This window comes from Neopelma chrysocephalum, unplaced genomic scaffold, assembly GCF_003984885.1.
Source record: "Neopelma chrysocephalum unplaced genomic scaffold, ASM398488v2 Primary Assembly neopelma1_45, whole genome shotgun sequence".
Classification (NCBI taxonomy): Eukaryota; Metazoa; Chordata; class Aves; order Passeriformes; family Pipridae; genus Neopelma; species Neopelma chrysocephalum.
The window spans coordinates 970,992-997,051 of record NW_020897704.1 but is presented as its reverse complement, the minus strand read 5'-3'; the positions used below and the strand labels follow the sequence as shown (position 1 = coordinate 997,051).

Genomic DNA, 26,060 nt, shown 5'->3' with positions numbered 1-26,060 from the left:
ATTACAGCAGGGCTTATGAGCCCTAGTGATGAAACAGGGCCTCATTGTGCTGCCTACTGTGCAAGTGCAGGACAGGAAGACTGCCTTTGCTCTAGAGAGATTTTGGACAATGCATTACTTTCTGGTACCTGAATGCAGCATTTGACTTTAAAACCACGTAGAAGAGATTGCTGTGAAATGTATAAGGTGCTGGAAAGAACACATCTGCTACTTTTTAATGGCTATACTATGTTTTTCTTCTGTATAATTTTTGTGTGATTGTGCTTTTTTTTGATTATGGTTCTGATTGGTTTTAGGGTGGAGGAAGCTGTCATTTTGACTTACTTTCCTGTGGTCCACCCGGTTATGATTGCAGTCTGCTGTTTCCTCATCATAGTTGGAATGCTGGGGTACTGTGGAACAGTGAAAAGAAATCTGTTGCTCCTTGTCTGGGTACGTTTCATAACTTCTAAAACCAGCTAACTTCTACTTCATTTCAAGAGTGTAAGAAAGGTTTTAATCCACAGGCATTAGATAAATACTGATTATTTTTTATTACCATATTGAGTTATGGTATTGGTGAGGAATTGTAATTGCAAAGCACACAGAAGGAAAGAATTTATTGCCTAGACTGCATTATGCTATGACTGAAAGACAAGCAGTGTCTCAGTTGCAAAAATTCACTTCATTTAGTAGAGAAGTTGCTGAAGGGAAAAAAAAACTCAAACTCTTAAATACTAGTAATTATAGGAACTTGAATCAGAGAACTCTGAAATAAACCCTTATGCTACTGTTTTAACTCATAGCTGTGCAATAACTATCTAACCTAGACTTTGCTTTATTACCACAGTTGATTATGTGTGTAAAGTAACAGCATTTGTAGCTGATAAAAGTTAGTTCAGAAACTTTGCCTTCTCTTATGTGGATGTGGAATTTTGCACTTGCGTTTGGTTGTGAGCAAGTTTAAAAATAAATTCCAGGTACCCAACTTTTTCCTTCAACTGGAGACTACATAACTGAGCTGACAGCAGCTGAAAAGCAGTAGTCTCTCCCGCACAAGGCTCTATATACAGTTTAACTGTGATAAGACTTTGATTGTCAAGGGAACCAAACACCATTTTCTCCATCTGGAAGTCAGTGAATTTGAGGACAATAAAAGGACCAGTCAACAAAAAAACAAACCAAAAAACTCACACTCAACCAAAAGCCCATCAAGTGTGCACAAATTTTAGAGGCTTAGAGTTAAAATTTTTAGACTGTTGGCAATACTGAGATTAAGGAGGGCCATGTAATTTTATGCTTATTAGAAATGTAGCTGGTAGCTCTTTGCAGAATTGGGCTTTGTCTTCTAACATGAAGGTAAGCAGAATTCGAAGCAGTCTGTAAGCCCAAGAGAGTGGGAGCAGTGGTGTGAAAGCGGTGTATCAGACTTAACTACCATAGTTGCAGTAGAAGAAAGTGGACAGGTAAAATCCTTCAGCTCTTGAAAATATCCAAGGTCTTATACAAGTAGAGTTGGGCTTCTGCAGTGTGTGTTGGGTTCTAGCAAAGTGCATACAGTTGAATTTTTCTTGTGGATCTGTGCAGGCTTAAGTGTCTGATACCTAGACCTCACACATTTTGAACAAAGTGGCCATAAAACCCTGTGAGAAGTTGGCTGAGATTTATGCAACTTTTGCTTTTATCTAATAGGAAATATTCTAAGGGCAGATAAAACAGTTGTAAAACTGTACTGGAGTTTTGTATTAAAATGTCTTTTTTTTAATTTGAGAGGGTTGGATTAGGCTTTATTTGACATTTCCAGCTGAATGTCTGCAGCAGAAGTGTTCCTCAATTGCAAGAGGGCAAATGCTGTTTCTGCTTTTGGATATTCGTTAAGCTTGTATACAATATGAAAATTATTGTTTCAAAACTATATAGCTGGGAAAAACTCTTGTTTAAATCTGAATATGTTATAGTAACAGAATAGTCATGCATTGTTTATTTCTAGATCTTAACCTTGCAGTGTTCAAGTCAATGGGAACAAGTTGTAAAACAGTTACATAGTTATAGGCAGGTGCGTAATAATAATGGATTAATGTAATTTCATACCCTATAATTATTTCTCCAGTAGTCTTTCTTACATACTTAAAAGGGCTCTGTACATATTTTTATTTCATCTAAATAGTGAAAGTATTAAAATATGGTAAACTTATTAAACCTTAGGCAAGGTTATAAGATTACTTTCATAATGTGTCTTTTATTTTATAGGGGCGATAGTTTTTAATACAAATTAAAATTAATTAAAAGGCAAAACCAACTATATGATATATACCAATACAACATAGTATCTTGGGTAAAAAAAATGGTTTTGTTATAAGGTTTGGAAAAAACTAACTAATTCAAGAATAAATGACGTTAAAACTGGTTTTGACCTTCCGTTTATTCATGCTGCAAGGGAAAAGAAGAAATCATTTATAGTTTTTAGTGCCATCTGGAAATAAATTATTTGAAGTGTGTTTAGGCAGTGAAGTGATACTAAATCAAAACAAGACATTTTTATCATTTTGTGTTGCAATATTTTATTTTTGGGAGCTTGAGATTTGCTCTTGCTAAGCAAACCGATAAGCAAAACTAAATGATATCTTCCTGAGTATGTCACTGTCTTTGATTAATTGTTAAATGAATGCAGTCGTGTTATAGCATACAGAAGTGTGCAGACATAAGTCAATGCTTCATTCATCAGACTAATCAGAAAAGTGATGGATCAATAAAATGAGCTTTTGTTCAACCAGATGAACTAAAAGAAAAGAACCTTCATGTAAAACATTAACAACCTCTTCAGTCATGCTTTTAATCTTCTTTTTGAAGTACATGAACAGCCGTGATGATGGCATGCAGAGATATTTAGATGCAAGTCCTGACATTCCTGGCAGCATGCTAATTGCTAGTGCTGATGCTGTTAATTGAATTGGATTTTGGAAAACCTTATAAAGCATAAGGGCAATAGATACATATATTATGGTGTTATGTATTTTTAATACATCTGAATACATAATTATTTTCATTTATTTTTGAAATTTTGTCTTTCAATTAAATGCCTGAAACCTTCCCTTCTTCACATGGGGCATAAATATAAATTGAACTAATGTTTGCTTAGCTTGATAGTAAGAAAATGTAACACCTCAGTCTTACGGATTGTTTGTAGAACCAGCATTTTAAAGGTATGATCATTTAATTTTAATTACTTCAGGAATATGTAGTCCTGAGGGTAGTTCGTCTGAAGAGCCCTTGTGTCTCTTAACAGTCTATAATTTTTTTGTGTGATTGACCAACATCCCCATGTAGAAGTGGATGCGATGCCAGCCCAAAGTGGAAAATCTGAGCTCTTCCAAGTCACTGACTTGAATGTATATAAAGACCAGGGGTGGGAAACCACTCAGGTTTTATGGTGCTTGCTACGGTTCTTTCAACAGGATTGGTTTTTTTCAAATCCAGAATAATTTTTTGCCTCCTTCGTTCTCAGGCTCTGTCCCTTTTGGATTGTTTTTAAAGTCTGTGCACATTGCCTAACTAAAAAAAACAAAACCAAACCCTAAAAAAGTGCATATATTCTTTAGGAATATTAACCTTAAGGATGTGATTTTTTTTTTTTTTTAAGTTCTTGTTTTATTAAAATAACAGGAGTAAACTCTGTTTCTTGAAAAGAAGAGCCTCATGAAAATCCCACTGGAAAATACTTCCTGGCTGGAGTTTTCATTGGAAGTTCTGGTATTTATAACTATGACTTGTCTGTAATTGCAGCATTTAAACGACATAGGATTCAAATTTGTCTGCATGTTTTCACAAAGGGAAAAACTGTTAGAAATATTTGATGGTCAGTAGGACAAATCCTGTTACTGATTTTTATCATAAAGTTTTTAATCATAAAGTAATAAATATTCCTCGAAGCTAAACATTTTTAGACCCTGTTGGTGTGTGGTCAAATAGCTTATTAATTTTGTCATGGCAGAACCTGGTTATAAATCAGACCTTGGCAGACTAACTTGTCTATAAAGTTGAAACACAGCCAAACCATCATTGTACTAGTAGTTTCTGTAACTTCTATCTAAAGAGTGACAAGATAGTTACTACTGACTGGGTCACCACTCGGGGCAAATTATTCTACACCCGTATACCCATTTCAGTCCATGTGGATGCAGAGGTGAGAGGGTTTATTAAATTTGGACATCTGTTATGTTGCAAGATACCAATAACTGTTAATGTCTTCCTAGAAGGCATTCTTACTCTGTGTGAAACGTTAACTGTTCTGCAGTAACACAGCACCAGCTATTCTGCAGTACTTATGACTATGGTTGGCATGAATTAGTATGAGAGTTTAGTGATAATTAATTTTGTTGTGTTTTTTTTTTATGTGGCAGCATGTATTTCTGCAGTAATACATAGTATAGGTTATTTGCTCTGTGGTAATAAAGGATATTTGTTCTGATCCCTGTAGACTTTTACCACAGTCACAGCTGCTCCAATACCTTGTACTAACATTTGGCACTGGAATTGTTATTTATCAGCCAGAAGTATTTCTTCATTATTTAGCCACCAAGCATTCAAAGGGAAGAAATAACTGACAAACATACTTGGTGTAAACCCATGCAGTTTAGAATTAAGCAGGACAGAGACTGAGTTCATTTTCATATTTTGTACCTTTTATCAACTGCTAATTTACAAATGTGGTGTGAGTGGGAGGAAGACAGAGGTTCACAGGACAGGTTGTCCTGCCTTATTTGAGAGACTCGCTTAAATGTGTTTATAATACTGTTATATTTTTAGCACAGTACTGTGCTAAAACTCAAGTTCAGATAGTCGGTGGGTAACTTAAGGGGCTGAACATTTAACTTGCATTCTGAAAGGCTACTTGTTTAATGTTCCACTGGTAAGAGAAAATAGACTTAAAGTGTGTCAATTTTTATTATACCCAAGTAGTTTCAAATATGAGCGATTTTCTCAAGAAAATAGATTATTTTTGTTCTTTGCATATTTCTAACTTTCAAAGGTAAACTGCCTGAGAAGATGCCTGTACTAATCATTATTAGACATATTTTTCCCTTGAAATGTGATAGAGGGTAAGCTTCTTTCCTGTTTAGGTCAGAAGTTTTAAGGTTCAAACAAGTTGTTAGATATTGAAATGGATTTTGGTGATGCCACAGTGTCGCCAGAGAGCTAAGCCAGGCTTTGCAGGAACAGGTGCATTCTGCAGGGCTCCCAGCACTGTGGAGTGGAGTATATTGATCCTGGGATCCTCTGTCTGCCTGTGTAAGCAAGCATGAGGTGCATTTGGTTGACCTTGCCTTCTCCAGCGTAAATAAATCTGTACTGTGTACGTCCTTAAAATACTTTTTCTAAGGCCAATGCTTTGAAATAGTGACTAATTTCCTTATCTAGGAGGGAGCTTACAGAGGAAAGACACAAGTTGCCTGGCCATATGGGTTATTGAGAGGTGTGTGGGGATGAAAGGTGCTGCCTGCTGAACGAACAGCAAGCAAGAGTAGCTGCATATCTGAGCAGCATGGGGGAGTGTTGGAGTGGGAGAGCATGACAGGAATTGAGCTGCTGGGAGTGTCCAGGTCTTCTTGCAAATACTTGGCTTAAATCCAAATGTTTGCTGTGCTTGTGTTGATGATCTGCTTCTTTCACCCAGGCACTTGGTCTTGAACACTTGGCCACGTTGAGCCAGAGCAGAAGCAGCGCAGCACTATTTGGTGCAGTTATCTAGCAGCTTGAAGTAGCAAGAACTGTCTGGCCCCTTGAGGGCAATTCAGGGAAATGCCATTGACTTAGGACAGCAAGGTTGGATAGTGTCGTTAGGAGACCATCAATTTTTTGGTTTTGTGGATTTCTGTGGTAGTAAAGAGCCACTTGCTCATCCTTTTGGAAAGAGGCACAGTGCTGAGATAAAAGGTAGACATGTGTTGACAGCAGTCATTTTATGGTTCCAGTATGTTTTCAGCATGAAACGTGCTGCCTGGACTTCTGTGCCACACTTTTCACTGCATGCTGTATTTCTAGGCTCACCTGATGGAGCTGGCTACTTTGTCTGTTCTTGGAGAGTTATATTCTGAGTGTTTGACTAGGTGTCACTGCGTTTTGCCTCATGACCCAAAACTTTTGGAGCATGCCTTGTTGCTCTTATCTTCAGCTGGATCCGTACAAATCTGTAGGGCTTGATGGGACTCATCCAGAGAGCTGGCTGTCGTTGCACAACCTCTCTCGATGATTTTTTGAATGGTCTTGGTAATCCGGAGAGGTCCCACCTGACTGGAAGCTGGCGAACGTTGTCCCAATTCTCAGGAAGGGCAAGAAAGAGGACTCTGGAAACTGCATGCCTGTCAATCCCACTTCTGTGCCCGGTAAAGTTATGGAGAAGATTATTCTGGGAATTATTGAAAAACACCTGAAAGACAATGCAGTCACTATTCACAGCCAGAGAAGTTCTGCTTATCAGTCCTAATAAATACTGATTTCCTTTTATGACAAGGTAACCCACCTATTTGATCAAGGGAAGCCAGCTGATGTAATCGTTTTGAATTTCAGTAAAGCTTTCAATACTGTCTCTCACAGTATCATCTGGACAAACTGTCCAGCACAGAGCTGGATAAACACATCATGCGGTGGGTGAGCAATTGGCTCATGAGTGGAGCACAGAGGGTAAGAGTGAATGGGGTAACATCAGACTGGTGACCTGTCACTAGTGGGGTTCCACAGGGCTCCATCTTAGGCCCTGTGCTCTTCAACATCTTCATAAATGACTTGGATGCAGGACTGGAAGGGATACTGAGCAAGTTTGCAGATGACACAAAACTGGGGGGAGCTGTTGACTCCTTCAAAGGCTGGGAGGCCCTGCAGAAAGACTTTGACAAATCAGAGGACTGGGCAATCACCAACCGTATGAAGTTCTTCAGAGAGAAGTGTCAGATTCTGCACCTAAGATGGGGCAATCCTGGATGTATGTACAGACTGGGGAATGAGATGCTGGAAAGCAGTGCCATGGAAAGGGACCTGGGGGTCCTGGTCGACAACAAGTTGAATATGAGTCAGCAGTGCCCTGGCAACCAGGAGGGCCAACCATGTCCTGGGGGGCATCAGGCAAAGTAATGCCAGCTGGTCGAGGGAGGTGATTGTCCCACTCTACTCCGCACTGGTGTGGCCTCACCTTGAATATTGTGTGCAGTTTTGGTCACTGCAGTATAGGAAAGACATTAAGCTATTGGGGAGCATCCAGAGGAGGGCAACAAAGATGGTGAAGGGCCTTGAGGGGAATCCATATGAAGAGTGACTGAGGTCACTTGGTCTGTTCAACCTGGAGAAGAGGAGACTAAGGGGAGACCTCATTGCAGTCTACGACTTCCTTGTGAGGGGCAGGCAGTGATCTCTTTTCTATGTTGACCAGTGACAGGACCCAAGGAAATGGCCTGAAGTTGTGTCGGGACATTTTTGTTGGATATTAGAAAATCACCCAGAGGATGATTGGGTGCTGGAACAGGCCCCCCAGAGAAGTGGTCACAGCACCAAGCCTGGCAGAGTTCAAGAAGTGTTTGGATGATACTCTCAGGCACATGGTATGACTCTTGGGGATGGTCCTGTGCAGGGCCAAGAGTTGAACTTGATGATCCTTGTGGGTCCCTTCCAGCTCGCCATATTCTGTGATCTTCCTTGTTCCTGTTTCCCCCCTAATTCCCACTTGTTACACTGTTAATATTGCTTCCTCCTTCCAAGTTCTTGAAAGTCATAGATACCTAGGACAGTAGAAGAGACTGAAACAGCACCAGAGCTGAAAAGGGCTCTGGAATGATGCTCCCTGGTGAAAAGAGAAAGGGAGATAGTAATAAAAGGTTGGTGAAGTGATGGATGTATGTACCAGGAAACTATTGAAAAGACAGGGACTGATAGGACAGTAGGTTCAAGGGATTGGGGTTGCTGAGGGGAAAGAGCTGTGAATGATACCAGCCAGGATGGGAATGAGTGATGCTGCATCTTGACTGAGAAAAGTTGAGTGCTGCTGAGTCCTGCTGCTGTCGTGCTCTTTTTTCAGCTCTGTCCTTTCCAGGTCCTCTTTTTTCATTCCTTGTTTGCCCTGTTTTTTTTCCTCTACTGAAGGACATAGAGAATGGGTAAGTCCCTAAGAGCAAGGAAGGAGTAAATGAGTAAGTGGCTCCAGAAAGCTCAACCAAATCTCTGTGTCTTGTCTAAAATGCAGCCCAGTCCTACTGGTGGGGCATGACTTGATTCTGTGGTTCAGCTGAATTCTTGTTGCCACAAACTGAGTATGGAGTGGATGTCCTGTCAGGTAAATTAATTTTTTTTCTTGCTTAATCTTGTTCTTTTGACTGTTTAACCATGGAGACACTTGGTTGTGTGCATTTTAGATATAAGAGCATTTCTTCACTCAAAATGGTGATTGCTTTAAGTGTTTTGGGGCATGCCGAGGCAGAGTTATTGCGTGTAGCAGCGCCATGTCGATCTGTTTTACAAGCGAGAAGGATTTGCTTGACTAAAGAAGCATTTTTATAGTATTTAATTTCCTTGGGAGAAAATAAAGGGGGTAGAGAAATGAAGGAAGCTGTGTTTTGAAAATCTGTGTGGAATGGGAAACTCTAAGTTTTAATATAAATCCTATGAAATAAGGGAAGAAGAAAAGGAAAGAGAATATTGTAAGCCTTGAGGAAACATGGTCTAATGTCTCTTTACCTGTGTTCTGTTCAGTACTTTACCGTGACCTTGAAATGATCCTTACTCCTTGGCAGTTCAATGACACGAGGTAATTGAACCTTTAGCAAATAAATCCTGATAATTGTGTGAAGTATGCATTTGCTTATTTCCAAAATAATACCTGTTTACTATTATAAGCAAAGATTAACCATTAAAGTAAAAATTTAAAACAGGTCATTAATATTCCACAGAAGAATCAAGGCTGTGAACGAAGTTCAAACTATTTATAAATAATTTTGCTTAGTTTTTAAAAAAGCCAAGGACTTATTAAAAAGAACTTATATTCATATCTTAAAAACCTAAAATGTTCATTGCCTTAAAAAAAAAATTGAAAATTAGCTATAAAGATTTTCAAAAAAGTGGTAACTATGTATATAAAACTTGGACTTTGCAAAGATCACAGGCTGTAAGACATTTTGATAAAATTTTGTGATCTGGGGAACCAAATCTAAAATAGAGATGTATGATCATGAACTGGATGACATTCAGTAGCTTATGTTGCAAGTTGATGGTTTCCTCCCATTTCCTTGTTGACTTGTGACTGCGTCTCTCATAAATTTCTATGTTGTCAAGCAAGTAAACCAAATTGAAAATCAAAATGACTAATGAACTGTTAATCCCTATAGGGCAGAGCTGGGGGGGGTGGAAGGAAGAGGGAGGCGGGGGTAAGTTTGCGCTGCTGGAGTGGATAAACAGAGGATTTCAGTTTTCCATGCAATTTGTCTGACTCCATTTAATGAGTGTTTGCTCCATTTAGTAAGGGATAGCTGTATTAATCATTAAAATAACCTTGTTACTTGTAAACTGTAACAAAAATAAAGGGAACCATAGCTTGTAAGTTATCAAAACAGGAAGAATTTGTTAGATTTTGCACACAAAGATTCTGGTTCCCGTTGGTGATCCAATGGTGATGGTCATTACCCGTTTCCCAGGGGTAAACAGATGCCTGGATGGCTTGCATCTCCAAAGAGCAAGGCTGATGCTCTCAGACTGTTAGCCATTGGGAAATGCTATGCATAACCCTCTTAAAATCTTCTGGCATTTGCTTTATGTACTATATACTCCAGTCTTTTAGAGATTCTCATAAGGTTTCATTCTGCAGCTGCCTTCTTGGGATCTCCTTCAGCTCTGTCCTTCCCAGAGCTTTCCTTACCTCTCATGCCATATGGACCATATTGCCCAAGAAGGTGGTGTGAGATAGCAAGTCTGAGGAGGCTGGAGTTGCTGATCAGCTGCTCTTCATTTGTTCTGCCATAAAGGCTGGAGCTTTTCTTGAGACTGAGGTATAAAAAAAAAACTTACATCTTCTAGGAGAAAAGAAAAGCACTTGGGAGAAGAGTCGTAGAGCTTGAAAAGAAGATGCTTATGAAATAAAATGCAGAGTGTATGAACAATGATTCATTAGTAAGTACACTGACCCTTCAAAGAAAGACACGTGCTCAGACATTAAAGGATTTCTACAGCCTTGTAGAACAGGTTCTTCAAAAGCTCCCCATATGCTCACTTTTCTTCACCATGTTGCAACTTCTGACTCCAGTTGTTGGCCCCGGCCTGCCATTGGTATTTGCATTCGTACACAGAAGGCTCTCTTGCTTTCTCACTGTCTGGAAGTGGTCTTAAGAAGACGGTGTTCTGACTATGTTGTGTGATGGAATGTTCTCATCCCATTAGGGTGAGATGAATTAGTGATTACTGGGGATTAATTAAGTAGATTGGGAAGCCTCCTCACATTGACAGTAGTTAACTTGAAAGCTGTCAGAACACATGAAATAGGACCCTAATTCCAATAATGGCAGCATCATGCAACATACAAACCAAAAGGTTTGAGGGAGGAAAAAGATTAATTAAACTACTCTTTGCCTTTCTAGTCCTGATGAAATTTGGGTTGCTGCAGAGCCCTGTCTCTGTTCATGTTTTTGTGAGTTGAATAGACTCTTGCTTCCAAACTGTAAAAAACCCGATCACACTATGTTTGGTATGAGCGGGATCAAGGGAGCATGGCTGGGGATGTGTTCAGGTCTTTGATTCTCCTTGTGCATGGATTAACAGCCCAGTTTTATGGGTTATAGTAGCTGAATGCTGATGAGGCATTCCATAGGTAATTGGTAACAAATTACCAAAGCCAGCTGTGGCAGAGCAAAAAAATTCACGTGAAAAAAAATATCACTTCAGGAACATACTTGGGGATGCTCAGCTTTGCAGTTGATTTGCCCTTACCTGCCTGGGCTGCTTGGCACCAGAGAGCCATAGTGACTCGTTGGTCACCAAGTACCAGGAGTCACCAAATTTCTGAGAACTCCTGGTTTTAACTTCATTTCTGACATAATGCTTGTGCCGGAGTTTGGAAGGGTATCCTCAGAATTTTGTATCTGCGCCAGTGGGATTATCATGATGGCTTGAACAGGGCAGTGGCTGTTGACATTGCCCTGGCTGTTGCACTGATGGAGACTACTGCAGGGCGTTAGAGTTTTAACTCAAGTCTTCCTTTGTAGTTTGAATTTAATATTTTTACAGTCAAAGAAATCTCTGAGAAATTCCACGTTCTTGGAAATACTTTGGAGAAGGACATTTAAAAGGACATTTAAAATGGGGACTAGGGTGGGTGGAGGATCAAAATTTTTGCAAACTCTCTTGATGTACTGTGTTTTTTGTAGTCATGGTTTTTCCATCCTGTTTGTAACAAAAATAGGTTATTTTTTAGCAGTTCTTTTTACCTTTTGCCTGAAAAGCATAGACAAATATTGCAGGAATCATGTGGCATATTCAAGACAAACAAACATAATCTTTAGATCTACAGTAAGAGGTTTGTATTACATCTCTGCAAAAAACCATAAAACATCATGCTTCACACTTTACATCCTTCCTAAAGTTACCCACAATTGCCACAAAAAAAAATTCTGTACTCTGCAGCATGGAAAGCCATGAGGGAGAGGTCTTATGTTGGGAGACGCTTCACGTGTGTACTTTTCACTATTACTCTCTGAACAGAATGGGAGTTGTTGGAATAAACACCTTTTAAGCAAGTGCAAAATAACTTAGATTCAGTAATAGTGATTTTGTGCTTGCTTTTGCTATTTTTATTTGTGTTTTTATCTAAATGGTTGAGATGATCAAGAAAGAAATATGTTCCTGGAATATATTTGATGGTGGTGGGTATTAGTTTAGTTTGGTAGAACAAATGGAATAGCAAAAAAGCCTGCATAACTTAATTAGGATAAATTAATTTTGTAGCTAAGTTTTTAGCCTTAGATAGAGAGATAAGAAGACATTTCAGGCATATACCAGAACATATATGCTCCCTGTATGGAGCACTGGCATATATGGAGCTTGTACCCTCTTATGGGGCACCACTGTGGTGTGCAGGAATGTTATTCAGACTAAAATTTCTGACTCTATTTAGACAATCCGTATAGATCTTTATAAAAATAGTTTTGAATTATTTTGATTTTTAATGCATATTTGAAAATACCATGTACTTTTCTAGTGCTTTATCAGGTTCTGATAGCCTTTATGCGGAGAGCTCTTTGAATTAGGACAAAGCCTATTCAGTATTAGTCCCCATTTTTTTGTTGTTGTTGTTGTTGTTTTTTGTCTTTATTTACTTGATGGTTACCTTCCTTTTGTGGTTGAAATTCATCGTAATTCGATTTGCATTCAATATGTTCCACTATCCCACTGTCCTTTCTGTCTTGTATATGAATTCTTTGTAGATGTGGACTCAGGGCTGTCTGACTTGCAGGAGAGCAAGACCTCTCTGGAGACTGTTGCAAGTTGCAGTAGCCGTGTATAACCCTGTAGTGTCTCCACACTAGTAGGTAGTATTGTTGTGATTGTTTCTGTACTGTTGTTGTGTGTAGTTTCTGCATCAGAGGTTTCAGCATTTGGATATTGGCTCTGGCCTGTGCCACATGAAGAGTATTCCAGCAGAACAGCATCTGGTGATTACACAGGGAATATCTTTACTGTCTTTCTTGGCCCTTTATCCCTTTGTCTTTACATCTGTCTGGAAGTGGTTTCACAGTAATGACTTTGTTTCTGTTCCCACTTCTTTAATGTTTACTCTCTTGCACAGGAGAGGAACAGCTTCTCCTGAACTTCAGAGTCATGAGTTCCTTCACCTCTCTTTCAGGACTGATGTGCTGGAAAATTAGAGTTCTTTAAGCCTCTGGAGACTGAGTGCTGCAAATCCAAGTGCTTGTGCAAGGTTCCGAGTATAAGAGGAAATGCTTGTGTAAGAAAGCTACTGCTTTACAGAGCTACTACCTCCCTCCCAGCCTCCTCTCCTTTTTTCCCTGTTAGCTGTAGTGGTGAGTGAGCTTAAGGAGGAGGTTTCAGGAGAACCAGCTCCTGCTAATCGACAACATGTATTTGAAACTGAAGGGATCCTGAAGTTTAGGATCTTGGCCACATGTGGGTCTGTGACTTAGTGAGGAGCAGTAAATGTCTACTGCTTTATTTATTTATTTTTAAATTGGCAAATAATTTTACTTTGATTTATTACTCTCAAAAGAATGTTTTCTACCAGCATGCAGTCATTCAGCTTCTCTCAAGGAAGCAACATTTTAGGTTTTTCACAGCCTTGCTGGAGAAAATCCTTCAGTGAAACTGATGGGTTTGTAACAGGGTCAAGGCACCACTCCAGTTTTCTGATGACTTTGCGTAGTCAGACTAGGGAGAGATTGATAGTGATTAGCAGTTGCCCACAAAAGGCAAATGTTACAAGTCTGTAGGATTTACCATGTAAAAGATAGTTCTTAAAGTGATCACTACTGTGCATAAATTGCTTGTAGGTTTTGTTTTTTTTTTAATACCATGATGGCCTGTATGTCTTTGCAAAACTGTTTGCTCCCCTCTGTGCTTTCCCCTTCTTACTGTCTCTCTGCCAAAAAAAAGAAAAAAAGAAAGAAACAGTAGAAACCCTCAGCAGTGGCCAGTACTCTGAGGGAGGTGTGTTGTAGAAGGTTAATATCAGTGACCTGCTGGTGCAGTTTTGAGTGTGATATACTATAGTGCTCCTCAGTGAGTTAGTATTCTTTACAACATGCAGCAACTCAGCCCATAGGAAGAAATATTTAGCCTTGCTTCAAAACCAAGTCCCTGTTTCTGGCAAAAAGCAGAAATGTGTAAATGCAGGAAGATGCATTTAGCATTCAGGCTTCTGTGGGAATTTAACTGGGGACAAGGAATAAGTACTGAAGCCAGTAATAATTCCTGGATTTGAAAGATGGAAATTAGGTGCAATAAATTTAAACAATGGTTAGAGGGTTTTTCTTCCCTCAAAACTTACATAAGAATTATTTGTTTTGCAAACCATTTTATTTAGAGAGAGGTATAATATTCCCCTTCAATAGCAGAGTGAAACTGAACCTTCTATGTGCGAGTTTGGTGTGCCACAATCGCTCAGTTCCTAGCATGGGCTTTTCACTGTGTCTTTTCTTGTCTTTTACCCTATGGACAGAGATGGACTTTCTCGGGACAGAAAGCTTGATTCTGCATTGCTCTGATGTGTCCAGATGTAGCTGGTCAGGAGAGCTCAATCCCTGGCAGATCCAGAAGTGGTTTATGAGTGAATCTGGCTAAATAGCTTTCGGTTCTGGGCTATTTTCAGTAACTGGAGAAAATCTTCAGTTTGGCTCTTCTGTCTCCATCTACTACCACAAGCATTCTAAACTAAATGGTGACAAAAATGAGGAAGTTTCAAATGTTAAGGCTGATGAATTAATTAAATGTTACAAAGAACTGCAGATTAGAAGTTCTTCAGAGAATGCCATACATACACCCCCAGATGCATCGCTTTCACCATGAGCAGTGAGTTTTGTATAAGATTCAGGGATAGCAGGCAGTCCTGGGCTTGTTATTCAATTAGAGGATAAACCCACTGAAATTTTGACAGCTGAGAACTCAAATTCACTTTTCATTGAAACATTTAGTTGTTCTCCCTCTCAAAAAGGGAGAACATTTAAACATGTTTTTTTAAAACTTAAACTTTTTTTTTAATAGTAATTAAAAGAGCTAAAGCATGTGGCATTCTTTCCTGTTTTCAAAGTGAATACTTAGAAAAGTAGTTTTCCGTGTTGTCTTTTTTTTTTTTACAGAACCCTTTGCATAACTTGCAAGCACTGCATTGGTAGTGGTTACTTTGCACAGAAGCTCATGAATTTTTTTTTTAGAGAAAGCATCATTGTTCTTGCAAGGTGTGACTCATATTTTTCTTTTGGACTTTTGGAGGATGAACATATTGGTTATTGAAGACCTGTACTGGAGTTCTGTGTGTGCTTACAGTGTTGATTTGTAAGGAAATGAAATGGGTTGTTCAGCTAGAATGACTATAAAGGTGCAATGTAATATGGTGAAGACTAGTAAAACAGGAATTCTCTTTTCAACACTGTCTTTATTGAACAGATTTTTGCAGGGGGAGCGTACGAGTACAGGTTTCTCCTGAAAATTAACATGAGTCTTTTTCATGTACTTTTTTTCAGTGTGCATGTAAAAACCTAATTTAGGGAGTTAGATTTGATCAGGAAGTAGAGGTTAAGGCAAGACACTGTTCAGTAGCTGCCAAGGTATCTGTGAATTACTCAGTTCCAGACTGGGTGAATGAAAAAGGTGCTGTGTAGATGACTGTTAAATGCTATTTTAAATAATACATCGTATTGACCCTGTAATAGAAAAAAGAAATCACCTACTATGAGTACGTGGTTTTTGTCTTTTATATTCATTCTAAATAGATTCCAGAATGAAATTACTAAATAAAAGCCATTCAACATGTGTCCTACTATGGAATTATATATTTATTCTATTCTATATTGTGATGGTGTTTCTTTGATTTCCCAATGAAATTAAAATCCATGAAGACTGTAAATTTTTTAAGTCTTGCATACTGAGAACAAAGAGGAGCTCAGTCCATCGACATGGAAGAAAGTTTGGAGTCAATAATGAATGGGACTATACTTCTGCTTTAAATGAAAGATAAATGGGCTACTTTTAATGGAGAACACCAGTTAAAGCAGCCTTAATATCCATGGAGATTTATCCTGCAATTCAGAAAGGGTTTGTTGATGCTATACAGAAGACAATCCTGCTCTTTTTACTTACAGCAACCAGTTTTTCTTAAATGTCATTACTTCATTTATACTTGTAGTTGCTATTTTTAAATAGTTCAAGGGTTAGACTTTGTAACAGAAAAGGTACTTCAATCAATCTCAATAAATATTTGTACAGTTAGACCTGACCTCAAATACCCAGATCACTTTGATAAGAACATAGTTTTCAAGAACTGTGTTTGTTTCTGTCTTGTCAATTTTTTTTTCCCTCTTTTGGCTATTAGCATGATTTACATATGTTTCTTTAATGGAACTGAAAAAAAGAGATTTCTTTTATACGTGTATAAGGGAAAAAGATTTGTCCTCTTTGCAGCAGCTTTAGCATAATGTGTCAGGATAGCCTTGTACTCTTGGGCAACAAGGAAATTCATTGATTTGTCCATTGTAATGTTCATATGCTTCATGTTAATAAGAAATATCAGAAAGTTTACCACATGAATCTTTCACATTTTGTTTACAAAAATGTATTTCGGTTTCCATGTCTTCAGTCACGTGAAATGTTAGTAATGTTTTGAGATGTTCTTTAATATTAAGGGGTTTTTTAATTTGAAAACTTTTATATTTCAAAGAATATAAAGATAACTAAGACCATTCTGTTTTCTTCAGTACTTTGGAAGCTTACTTGTAATATTCTGTGTTGAACTGGCCTGTGGTGTTTGGACCTACGAGCAGGAAATAACGGTGAGTCAGAAAAGGAGGCTGCATTTTTTTTCAGCAGAAGAAAAAGATTTCCATTAGCTAGCTGTTTCCTAATTGCTCTAGTGTTTATCTCTGTTCATTACTCTGACAGTCTGATTTCAAGTGACTGCCTTTTTTTTAAACAGATAATTCTTCTGGGAAAGCTTGTCTGTCTGGAAGGTCCTGTCTTGGTTTCTGCTTACCCCCTCTGTATTTGAGAGCCAAATCCTGCAGCACCTGACTTAAGGACTTAATTTTTTGTTAATTATTGCTTAGACAGGTTTTCATTGAAGTCATTGAAACTTCTGAGGATAAAGTATGAGCTTCAGGCTTAAATAAGGCTTTTGAGAGAGCAGATGTGAGAATTTGAAGGGATTTTTGCCCCAAAAGTTCTCCATGTTTAAAGAGTGTATTACATTGTAAAGAAATAATGTGCTCTTTCAATAGAGGACTTGCTGTCTGCCGAAATGTACACACTGCCTCCACAAGCTGTAAATGCCAGTTTTAAGCAAAACACGTCTTGACTATAAAACACTCTTCTGTAAACTTGTGAAGAGATTTTATCTCTGTCTAGCTTTTATAGCTGCACCAACCTTTAATTTTCAAACTGAGGACTTGTAACCATCATGTAAGAAAATGGATAAGCATTGAACACTGAAATTAAGCTGAAATGTTACTTTGCTGGCTGCTATATCTTTGCATCTTGTACTCAGTCTGGTACATTTTTATGAATAGAGGGACAAATATTTTCTCTTAACTGCCAAGATATGCCCAATATAATGGTCTTTCCAACAGTGAGTAGCAATTACATTGCAGTAAGATTGGAGGGAGCTTTCTCGATATTTGCACAGTACGTGGACCAAAGGAATTTCTGGCAGATTTGAAGTCTGAAGTTACGTGGCAGCACTTTGCATCAGAATTCATTTCCTTGTGGTACAGCTTCCAGATGGGTGTTATAGTATAATAGCAATTAAGGCTATCCCTTTGCTTTAAATGTCAGCTTGCGTTGATGCATTTTAAAATTGGGAATACAGACAAGAGGCATTCTTCATCCTATGGGCACAGCTGCCCTCTATGGGGCTTTTGCCAAAGATGACTGTCATAACTAACATTCATCTTTCCACAGAAATCTTGTCAGTGGAAACTGCCTGAAACAACATAGCCTTCAGAGCAATGGAACATGCTTTCTCCAGCCTTCCCTATTCAGTTTGAGAACCTGAAGTTATGGTGTGTTTTAATCTGACCCCCAAGCTTTTGATTACATGCTATGCTACTGAAACCCAAACCTGGGACAGTGGGATAAAAGCTGGCATAACCCTAATATATGTTAAGGCACTGGTGATGCTGTTTCCCTCCAGAAGAAAACACTGCTGTTCTTGCGTCCCTTTGCTAAAGTAAGCAGTGCTGAATTCTATGCCAACATGATCTGCAGTGGGTCACAGCGAACCCAGATACTGTTTTTTTTGCTTTTCTTTTTCTTTTTTCTTCTCCCCCCTGTTTTTTCTTTCCTCATCCCCTGAAATACTGGGTTGTGTTGAGGTTTTGTTGTTGTTATTTTGCTGTTGTTTTTTTGTTATTTTCTCTTTTTATCTGATTTCTCACTATTATTCTCTTTGTCCTAACAATACTGCTTTTTGTGTGATAAGGTGGGGCACAGCTGGGTTTCTTGCTACTAAGACCCATGGGGAATGTGGCAGTCTGGAAGAGTACAGTTGTTTTTCAGTGGTTCTTTCATACCTGTGCAGGTCACTTCCCTAGAGCATGCTTCCACCCACTCTACTTGATAAAGATAAGAAGACTCCCTCTTATACCCATAAGGGTGACTTGATGTCATGTTTTTTTCAGCGTAGCATGAAATCACATGGCCCCTGGTGGGTTTCAGAGAATCAGTTGGCATTAGTGTAGGTGGGTGGGTGATGATGTCAGAAATGTCACTGAGGCATAACCGCCTCTGCTGATTCCGTATGGGCTCTCCTTGGAGTGTGGACAAGTTACTCTAAGAGTCCTTGCATAAACAATTTTCCTTCCAGCTCATGATAGCTCTCAGCATGAAGTGTGCCTCATGACTAATTTATTCCACCCACAAGATTGAAAAGCCAGTGTGGGTTCTTGGCTTACTTAGGAATTGATCAAGCCTTGATAATCATTAGAAAAATGAGTGAGTAGATTTCAATGGCAGACTGAACTTTACAAATTTACATTAAAATCAAACCGGCATCTCTAGTTTTTGTTTTTCTACACACTACAGAAGAGCATTGGTGTACAGTCAAACAAATGCATCTCAGACATCTAATATTGTGCACCACTGCGTATATGAGCTGATAGGAAGCTGTTTAGTAAATATATCAATGTCCTTAGCTCACATAATCACAGAATATGCTGAGTTGGAAGGGACCCACAAGGATCATTGAGTCCAGCTCTTAGCCCTGCACAGGACTCTCCCCAAGTCATACCACGTGCCTGAGAGTATCATCCAAACACTTCTTGAACTCTCTCAGGCTTGGTGCTGTGACCACTGCCCTGGGGAGCCTGTTCCAGTGGCCAGTCACTCTCTGGGGGAAGAACCTTTTTCTAATATCCAACCGAAACCTCCCCTGACACAACTTCAGGCCATTCCCTTGGGTCCTGTCACTGGTGACCACAGAGAAGAGATCAGTGCCTGCCCTTCCTCTTCCCCTCACAAGGAAGTTGTAGACTGCAATGACGTCTCCCTTCAGTCTCCTCCAAGCTGTACAGACCAAGTGACCTCAGAGGCTCCTCATATGGCTTCATTCTTGGAGCAGTCAGACACACAGATTCCAAAATCAGTCCTTACCTGCAGAATTCAAATTGCCTTTCTACAGTGGGGTTTAGATTGTTTTACCTTGCTTTTAATTTCCTTCTCTCGCTTCTTTAGCATTTTTTCCACCTTTTTTTTTCCCCCATTGATTTCCTAAAGAAGTTGGATGCCTTGTATTGCAGGCATAACCTTGGACTGTGTTCAACTCAAACAATAAAAAAAAATAAAAAAATATTCTAGCAAATAAGAGCTTAATTGCAGGAATATCAAATTACCTGAAGAAAGCAGAGTGCTAGCTTGCAATGCAGAAGAAAGGGAAATGCATTGAGTACAAACCAAATTATTTTATTATAGTGACCAGTGTAAATGTTTGTGATAGAAAGATTCTGTGATACCGTTTTAAAGTATTTTTAGTACTCTACTGCTAACATATTTTTCATGTGGACAATTGTGACTTTAAGACTTTATCACTTAAGAGAGAAAAATCTGCAAAAAGGCATTATTAATATATTAATGATATGAAGCTTTACTAGGGCATCAGAAATGTAGTATAACTTAATAGCTGTAATGAAACATTATCACATGTTCTTATTTGTCTTATGGGTTCAGGCAGGCAGTGATTGTCCCTAGGTTTTTGTAGAGCATAGAGCACAATGAAGACCAGGCTTCTTGGGAAGTACTGTGATCAGGCTTTTTTATTAGATAACATCTGTTGCTACTTGCAGAATGCCTTTAATGTTTACTCCAAATTGAACAGGATGGCAAAGTCACAGCTGGTAGAGGAGCTGGGCTCCCCTGCCATCCAAGTGACAGTTGATATTGCAATTTTGATTTCTTTCCCCATGACTGTTAAGGCTAATGGAAACAAGGCAAAACTCAGTGTGAGTGATATGTGTGCCTAGGAGGGCAATGCAGTCTTCAGCAACTTGTTTTGCTTTGGCACACTGAAATTTGTGCAGCTGAACAGAAGTGAGGTTCTAATCTTGACTCTTAAATGCATTGCATGCCTGGTGCCACAGCACTTGCTTCTGTTGTTTGTAACGAATTGCTGACGTGTCATACTCAGACAATGGAGAGCGCCAGCACCTCACTTCTGAGTAGTCAAATTTGAAAGAAAAATACTTCAAGAATCCTTGAAGTATTTATTTGTAAATTTCAAGATTTACAAGACTGTGAGTGTGTATGAAGAAATAAGATCACAAGGCCTCATCTGCATTTCCTTGTTTCTGTTCTTGAGCAAGATACTGAAACGGAGCACATTAAGGATACCTGCATACAGGACTCCAGACAAAGCCAGAAAATCATTGGAAAAACTCTTGGGGTAGAATTCCTTGCAATTAATTTTATATATGTAGAAGTTAGACATTTAGATCTAAGTTTGTCACCTTAGACAGTGAAGTGGATTTGAGACTTCAAGGCAATGGTGCATCTGCTCTGTTTAAATTACTTATGTTGAGATCAATTACCCTGTTCAGCTGCCTGTATCTTTCTATTGACTAAGAAGACACCAGGGAGATACCTAAACTGGGGTAGACAAATGCCATCCCTGATGACTTGGATGGGACTCAGTTCAAGTCTTCTGCCAGGTAAAAAATGTGGCAATGATATAACCAGATTGTACCCAACTATCCCTGAACCTCTCCAAAACGTAACTCCTTTTCCAGCGTAGATTAATTTGTAAGCAAAGGAAACAAATAACTTTCCTCTGATATTTTAAGAAAAGCCTGTGAAGTATTAGTATCATAAAAATTGCAACACTTGCTTTCCTGTTTTATTTGTATACAACGTTATTTGGTCATTGCACTGGAAAGATCACAGAATAGATGGAATTTGTGGATTTGGAGCCACAAGGTTATTGATCCGTTTTGTAATCATTTATCTTTCCTTGCTCCAGGTTCCAGTGCAGTGGTCTGATATGATCACGCTGAAAGCCAGGATGACCAATTATGGCCTACCTAGGTACCAGTGGCTGACCCATGCTTGGAATTTCTTCCAGAGGGAGGTAAGATGACTGTAATTCATGAACTGAAGTAATACATGCTCAGTAAGTGTTACTTATCTGCTAAAGGAAGAGGTTTGGCTTTAAGTGAAAAGTTCATTTCATATGAAACACTATGTAGTGATGGTATCTTTTAACATCACTTGATATCCAGTTCTTTAGTTTTTATATGCACTAAAGATGCTTAAACACCAAAAGAAAAATGTCACTAAATTCAGTTAAATTGCTAACACTCTTTTCTCCTTTGCCAGTAAGGTTAGGACATCAACACCTTTTAGGATTACTGTAGCATTTTAGGATATGATGTATATAAAATTAAAAATCTGCAGATAAAGTGAAATGAATACGTGATTTTAATATTAAACTGTGCTCCCCTTCCTGTAGGCTCTGTTAGTTTCTTTTCATCAAGCTGTCATGGTTAAGTATGTGTTTAGCTGGAAAGGAGTGGAAAAGGAAGTTTTCATAAAGATGCTTACACTCTCTTTGGCTGAGGTTTGTGAAAGTGATCAGGGTTTTTGTTTCCTTTGACTGAGGGGGTCAGAAACAAACCAAAAAGCTTCCTTGTGTATTCACAGCTTTGCCCTCTACCCTACTAAAATTCAGAACTTTTTTTAAAGAATGAAGTATTGTGTTACAGAAACATGAAATCGCCCAAGGTAAAACCCATTAACTCCAAATATAACTCACATGCAGGAAGAGAACTCCTTAATGCCTGTCATTGTGCTGCTCTTGTTGAAATGTTGAAATCTATCACTGTTGCACAGATTTCCTGTTTATTTAAACATTTCCTGGCAGCACTTGGTTAGTCTGTATTTATACTAAAACCTGAAAGAAAGAGGTTAAACACCAGCATACCCCCACCCTGTTCTCTGCTCTGGCCATTCAAGTGCTCTGTGAAACTGAGTGATTCTTCATGTGCAGGTAGAGTGTTTATATCTGTTCTGTACCTGAGATGATATAATCAAATGGTCTCAATCAATTTTCCTTGAATAGAGCTGGTACTGTATCTTGGTTAGAATGCATAGGTTGAATAAATGAAAAGCTACCTCTTATCCTCCTAGTTGTTGTGGTGTCATCATAATGGCTGGTTATAATATGAATATTAGTAACAAAATTTAAACTATGCCATAACTTTTCTAGGGTAGAAAAACTTTGTTTTAGAAGTTAGATTTTCTATATTCCATCTCTGACCAGATGACTGATTTGGGGAAAGTTTGAAGTGAACATGTGAGAAACCTCTTTTACAGATTCTGCTTAATTAATGGGCTCTTCTTGATATTCTGTCCAGTCATAATTTAGATACTGTATTTATGAGCCTAGCATGTGCTTTATTCCTGAATGAGCACTTTTCTTGTGGCCCTTCTTCAGTTAGCTAAATTGTGATTACAATTCTGTTACCAAAGATTCAGCCCTGATCAACTTTGTTTTCTCTCTTCTGTATCTTTTAACATCTGAGACAGATGGGAAATGTGTTTTCCCCCAACCCTCTTGGTGGTCTAATACCAGAGTTGTGACTATGCTAAGGAAGATGGTAAGGGTCAGCTGAAGTCAGGAAAGAAGAGCTGAGTGGGGGAAGAAAAGATTTGAGAGTAAGAAAAGGAAGTTTAATGGTCTTTGCAGTTATGGTGAGGAGCCAAAGCTTGAGCTTTCCTTGAAGTGTTGGAACTAACAAGCTAATAAAAACAGAGACATTAAAGTTGTGGTAAAGAAGGAAGAAGTGAGGTTTTTAAGAGGACTGTTAAGGTCAAGGGCACAGTGTGTGCCTACAGTCTGGACACTGATCTGCTTGATTGTGACCAAGGAGTGGTGTGGAATACAGAAGTGGGCTCTGAAGTGGGTAAGGGGGGGCAAATATGTTCCCAAGCCCATGGGTCAAACTCAGGCTGGTACTGGAGGGCATTCAGACAGAAACAAAATTGCATCTTGTTTCTGCAGCAAGTCTTCTTTTCAGTCATGTCAAGTCTGCATCCAGTTCCAAACCAAATGTAATGTAGCTGCTTTATCCCTTTTCTATATGAAAGCAGCTACTAATGTGGTAGACTGGTCATTTGGCTTTAAATCTCTGGGTGTGCTTTGCAGAGAAGACAGTTTGTTAGTCCTGCTGGTTTTTATACCCAATTACGGCTGATCTGCCTTGCAGCCAGACTTCTAACTTTTATGGTTGATTCTGTTGGAGTATTTGCTTTAGTGTGATACCCTTTCCTTTTATTTTCTGTTTTCCTTTTAGCATTTGCGATTTCTATACCTTTTTGCTCATGCTTTAATCTATTTTTTTTCCTTTTTTTTTCTGTTGTAAGACCCCAGCCTCACCTCAGGAGCTTATCAAAGGGGTTTTACATCATAAAGATACGGAGCCCCAAAACCTGTCTGATGGATTTATTAAAAGCGCCTTAGGTTCATTTATACCTTCAGGTCACACGTGGGAAAAACACTACAATGTTTTCAGGAGGTCAAAATAACACACTTTTACTGTCGAACTTCGGAAAATAAGGGAACTTGGCAAAAGTTTAAAGAACACATTAAATCAGAAAGCATTTCACAAAGCATTGACTTAGCAAATTCCAACCCATCCAGGTTTAAGTTACCCAAATATCAAGAAAAGAAGTAAAGAAAAAGAGAGAGAGAGAGAATTACACCTACTGCCTTAGGGCCACGGTAGCACCAACTACTACAAATCCAAGGACAATAGGGCTGTGACCACGTGGAGACCTCATGGTGTTGGTTTTATTTGCTCTGGACTCCTGTGACCACCCACCCCCTCCTCAGCCCCAGGTGGGGCTTCTGGTGTGCCAACCATTCGGAATCTGGGTTAGGGGCCCCTGGGGGTGCAGTGTGGGGTGTGTGACAATGGCTAATGGCCATTCTGGGGCTGGATTAGGGGCTCCAGGGGGTGTGGTGTGGGGCAGTGCTCCCTATGTGCCAGTGACTGACAGCTGCACCAAAGGCATTCAAGGAGGCAGGGTTTTGAGTCAGAGCACCATCCCACCTTGGCTGAACCTGATCTGCCACCTCCCCCACACACTGAGTTGTTCCGAGCCATTGCTTTCAGTTTCTCACATCTGTATTCAGGTAAATCTGTGCTTTTTCTGGTTTTCAACAGATGTGTCCGTAGTTGTATCCTTGCAGGAATAATCCTCACTAGTAAGACCTTTCCCTACTATTTCTTTCAGCCACTGGTATACTTGTTCATTACTCACCATTTTGGCATGAAATTACCATGAGTTAGTTCCTTGTAGTAAGGATAGGAGAATTCCAGGGCAGGACAATTTCTGTGAAGCATCCTTTGAGGAAGCAATTGGGATTTAATGGACAGAGTGGTACCATTGACTATTTCTGAGGTATTCATTGGTCACTACCTTGAAATTTTCATGTTGCTTTTATGTAAAAGTACAGCAAAACAAGATACATGGCAGATCTTGTAGATACTTTTGGTTCTATGTAAATATTTTAGAGGTTGGTATTAGGAATTTATTTGGCTTTTTTGATGACCTAGTTTCATGAAGAAGTAATATCATTATTGCTGATCTTGGCTAATCCTTCCTTTGCAGTTTAAATGTTGTGGCGTGGTGTACTTCACAGACTGGCTGGAAATGACAGAGTTGGACTGGCCACCTGACTCCTGTTGTGTCAGAGAGTTCCCAGGATGCTCTAAGCAGGCACATCATGAGGATCTCAGTGACCTTTATCAGGAGGTAGGAAGAAAAATATTAATATTTCAGAAGGTTTTGTGCATTCTTCCTGATACAGTAATTTTCCGAATTAATCATTTACAGTGCAACAGAGTAATTTGTTTGTAGAGTAGGTGTGTTTATGGAAAGTGTTTATTGTGTTTATGTTTATTATTAATGCTGAAGGAAGGACGGGTGGACCTCCCCACCCTTGCCTGGAAGTGAGATAAGTTAATGGCAATGCAGTTAATGTCTGAGATGTGCTTAAACATTGAGGTTTTTATTTTATATCAGTTAGGTTGGAGTTCAAATTTGCTTTAATCCAAAAGTTAAAAATTAATTGCGATGTAATGTCCAGGCTCCAGCCCATTAAACTAATGTAGGGTAAGTGTAAGAGTACTCTAGTGAAATGTATAGTGAAGGATGCTTTTGAGAATTTCTTAGGAAGATGAGAGCGCTCTTGATAAAAGGTCTCATGCCAGGAGGCAGATAATTCAGTTGTTGTACTCTGAGCATGCATAGAAACTTGTTGTGAAAATGTTCTTTCTCTCTACTGCATTACAGTATGATTATTTAAGAAGAATTACAAAAAAAGCACCTTAAAACCAGGAGAGGACCTATTTGAACTCAAAGTGGACAAAGGAGGTGATCATGGTAGCAAGTCATTACTGTTCTTAGAGTGAAAATTATAAAAAAAGATCAATACGCTCTCTACTAAAACTCAGTTCTCACAGAAATATTGTCCAAAGTCATGTTTGTCTGAAGACTGGTTTGCTTACTACCATTTTTTAGTGCTAACAGACCTCTGAAGACTTTTAATTGTGCATTCAGTAATAGCAGAATGACCAATAGTCCAGATAGTCCAACAGCGACAGAAGGCATGTCTCAATCAGGTAGTTATGAGGATCTGACAAGAGATGCATTCTTCATTTGATTGCTTTTAGAGTAATATAGGGTGCATAGGAAGGAGGATGGACATGAGAAGTGTGCTTTCAGGTGCTGAAGCATGAACATTTCTCCAGTGGATGGTGTAGTTCTGCATTATGGAAGAGTACCCAAAAAACAGTTTTATTTTGTCCCATTTTTTTAAGCTGTTCAAGACCCTTTCTTAC

At 39.0% G+C, this 26,060-nt stretch overlaps 1 protein-coding gene across 8 annotated transcripts in view; it reads left to right on the top strand.

Annotated features, from left to right (window-relative positions):
* Positions 1–26,060, top strand: part of TSPAN12 (tetraspanin 12) — a 46,517-nt gene that overhangs the window by 13,946 nt on the left and 6,511 nt on the right. For 7 of the 8 annotated variants that reach the window (XM_027679116.1, XM_027679117.1, XM_027679122.1 and 4 more), the window contains 4 exons: positions 297–432; positions 16,431–16,505; positions 21,176–21,283; positions 24,829–24,972. In XM_027679116.1, the coding sequence (XP_027534917.1) occupies positions 297–432; positions 16,431–16,505; positions 21,176–21,283; positions 24,829–24,972 (463 nt within the window). The remainder of the gene's footprint in view (positions 1–296; positions 433–16,430; positions 16,506–21,175; positions 21,284–24,828; positions 24,973–26,060) is intronic. The other variant, XM_027679123.1, reaches the window with a different exon arrangement.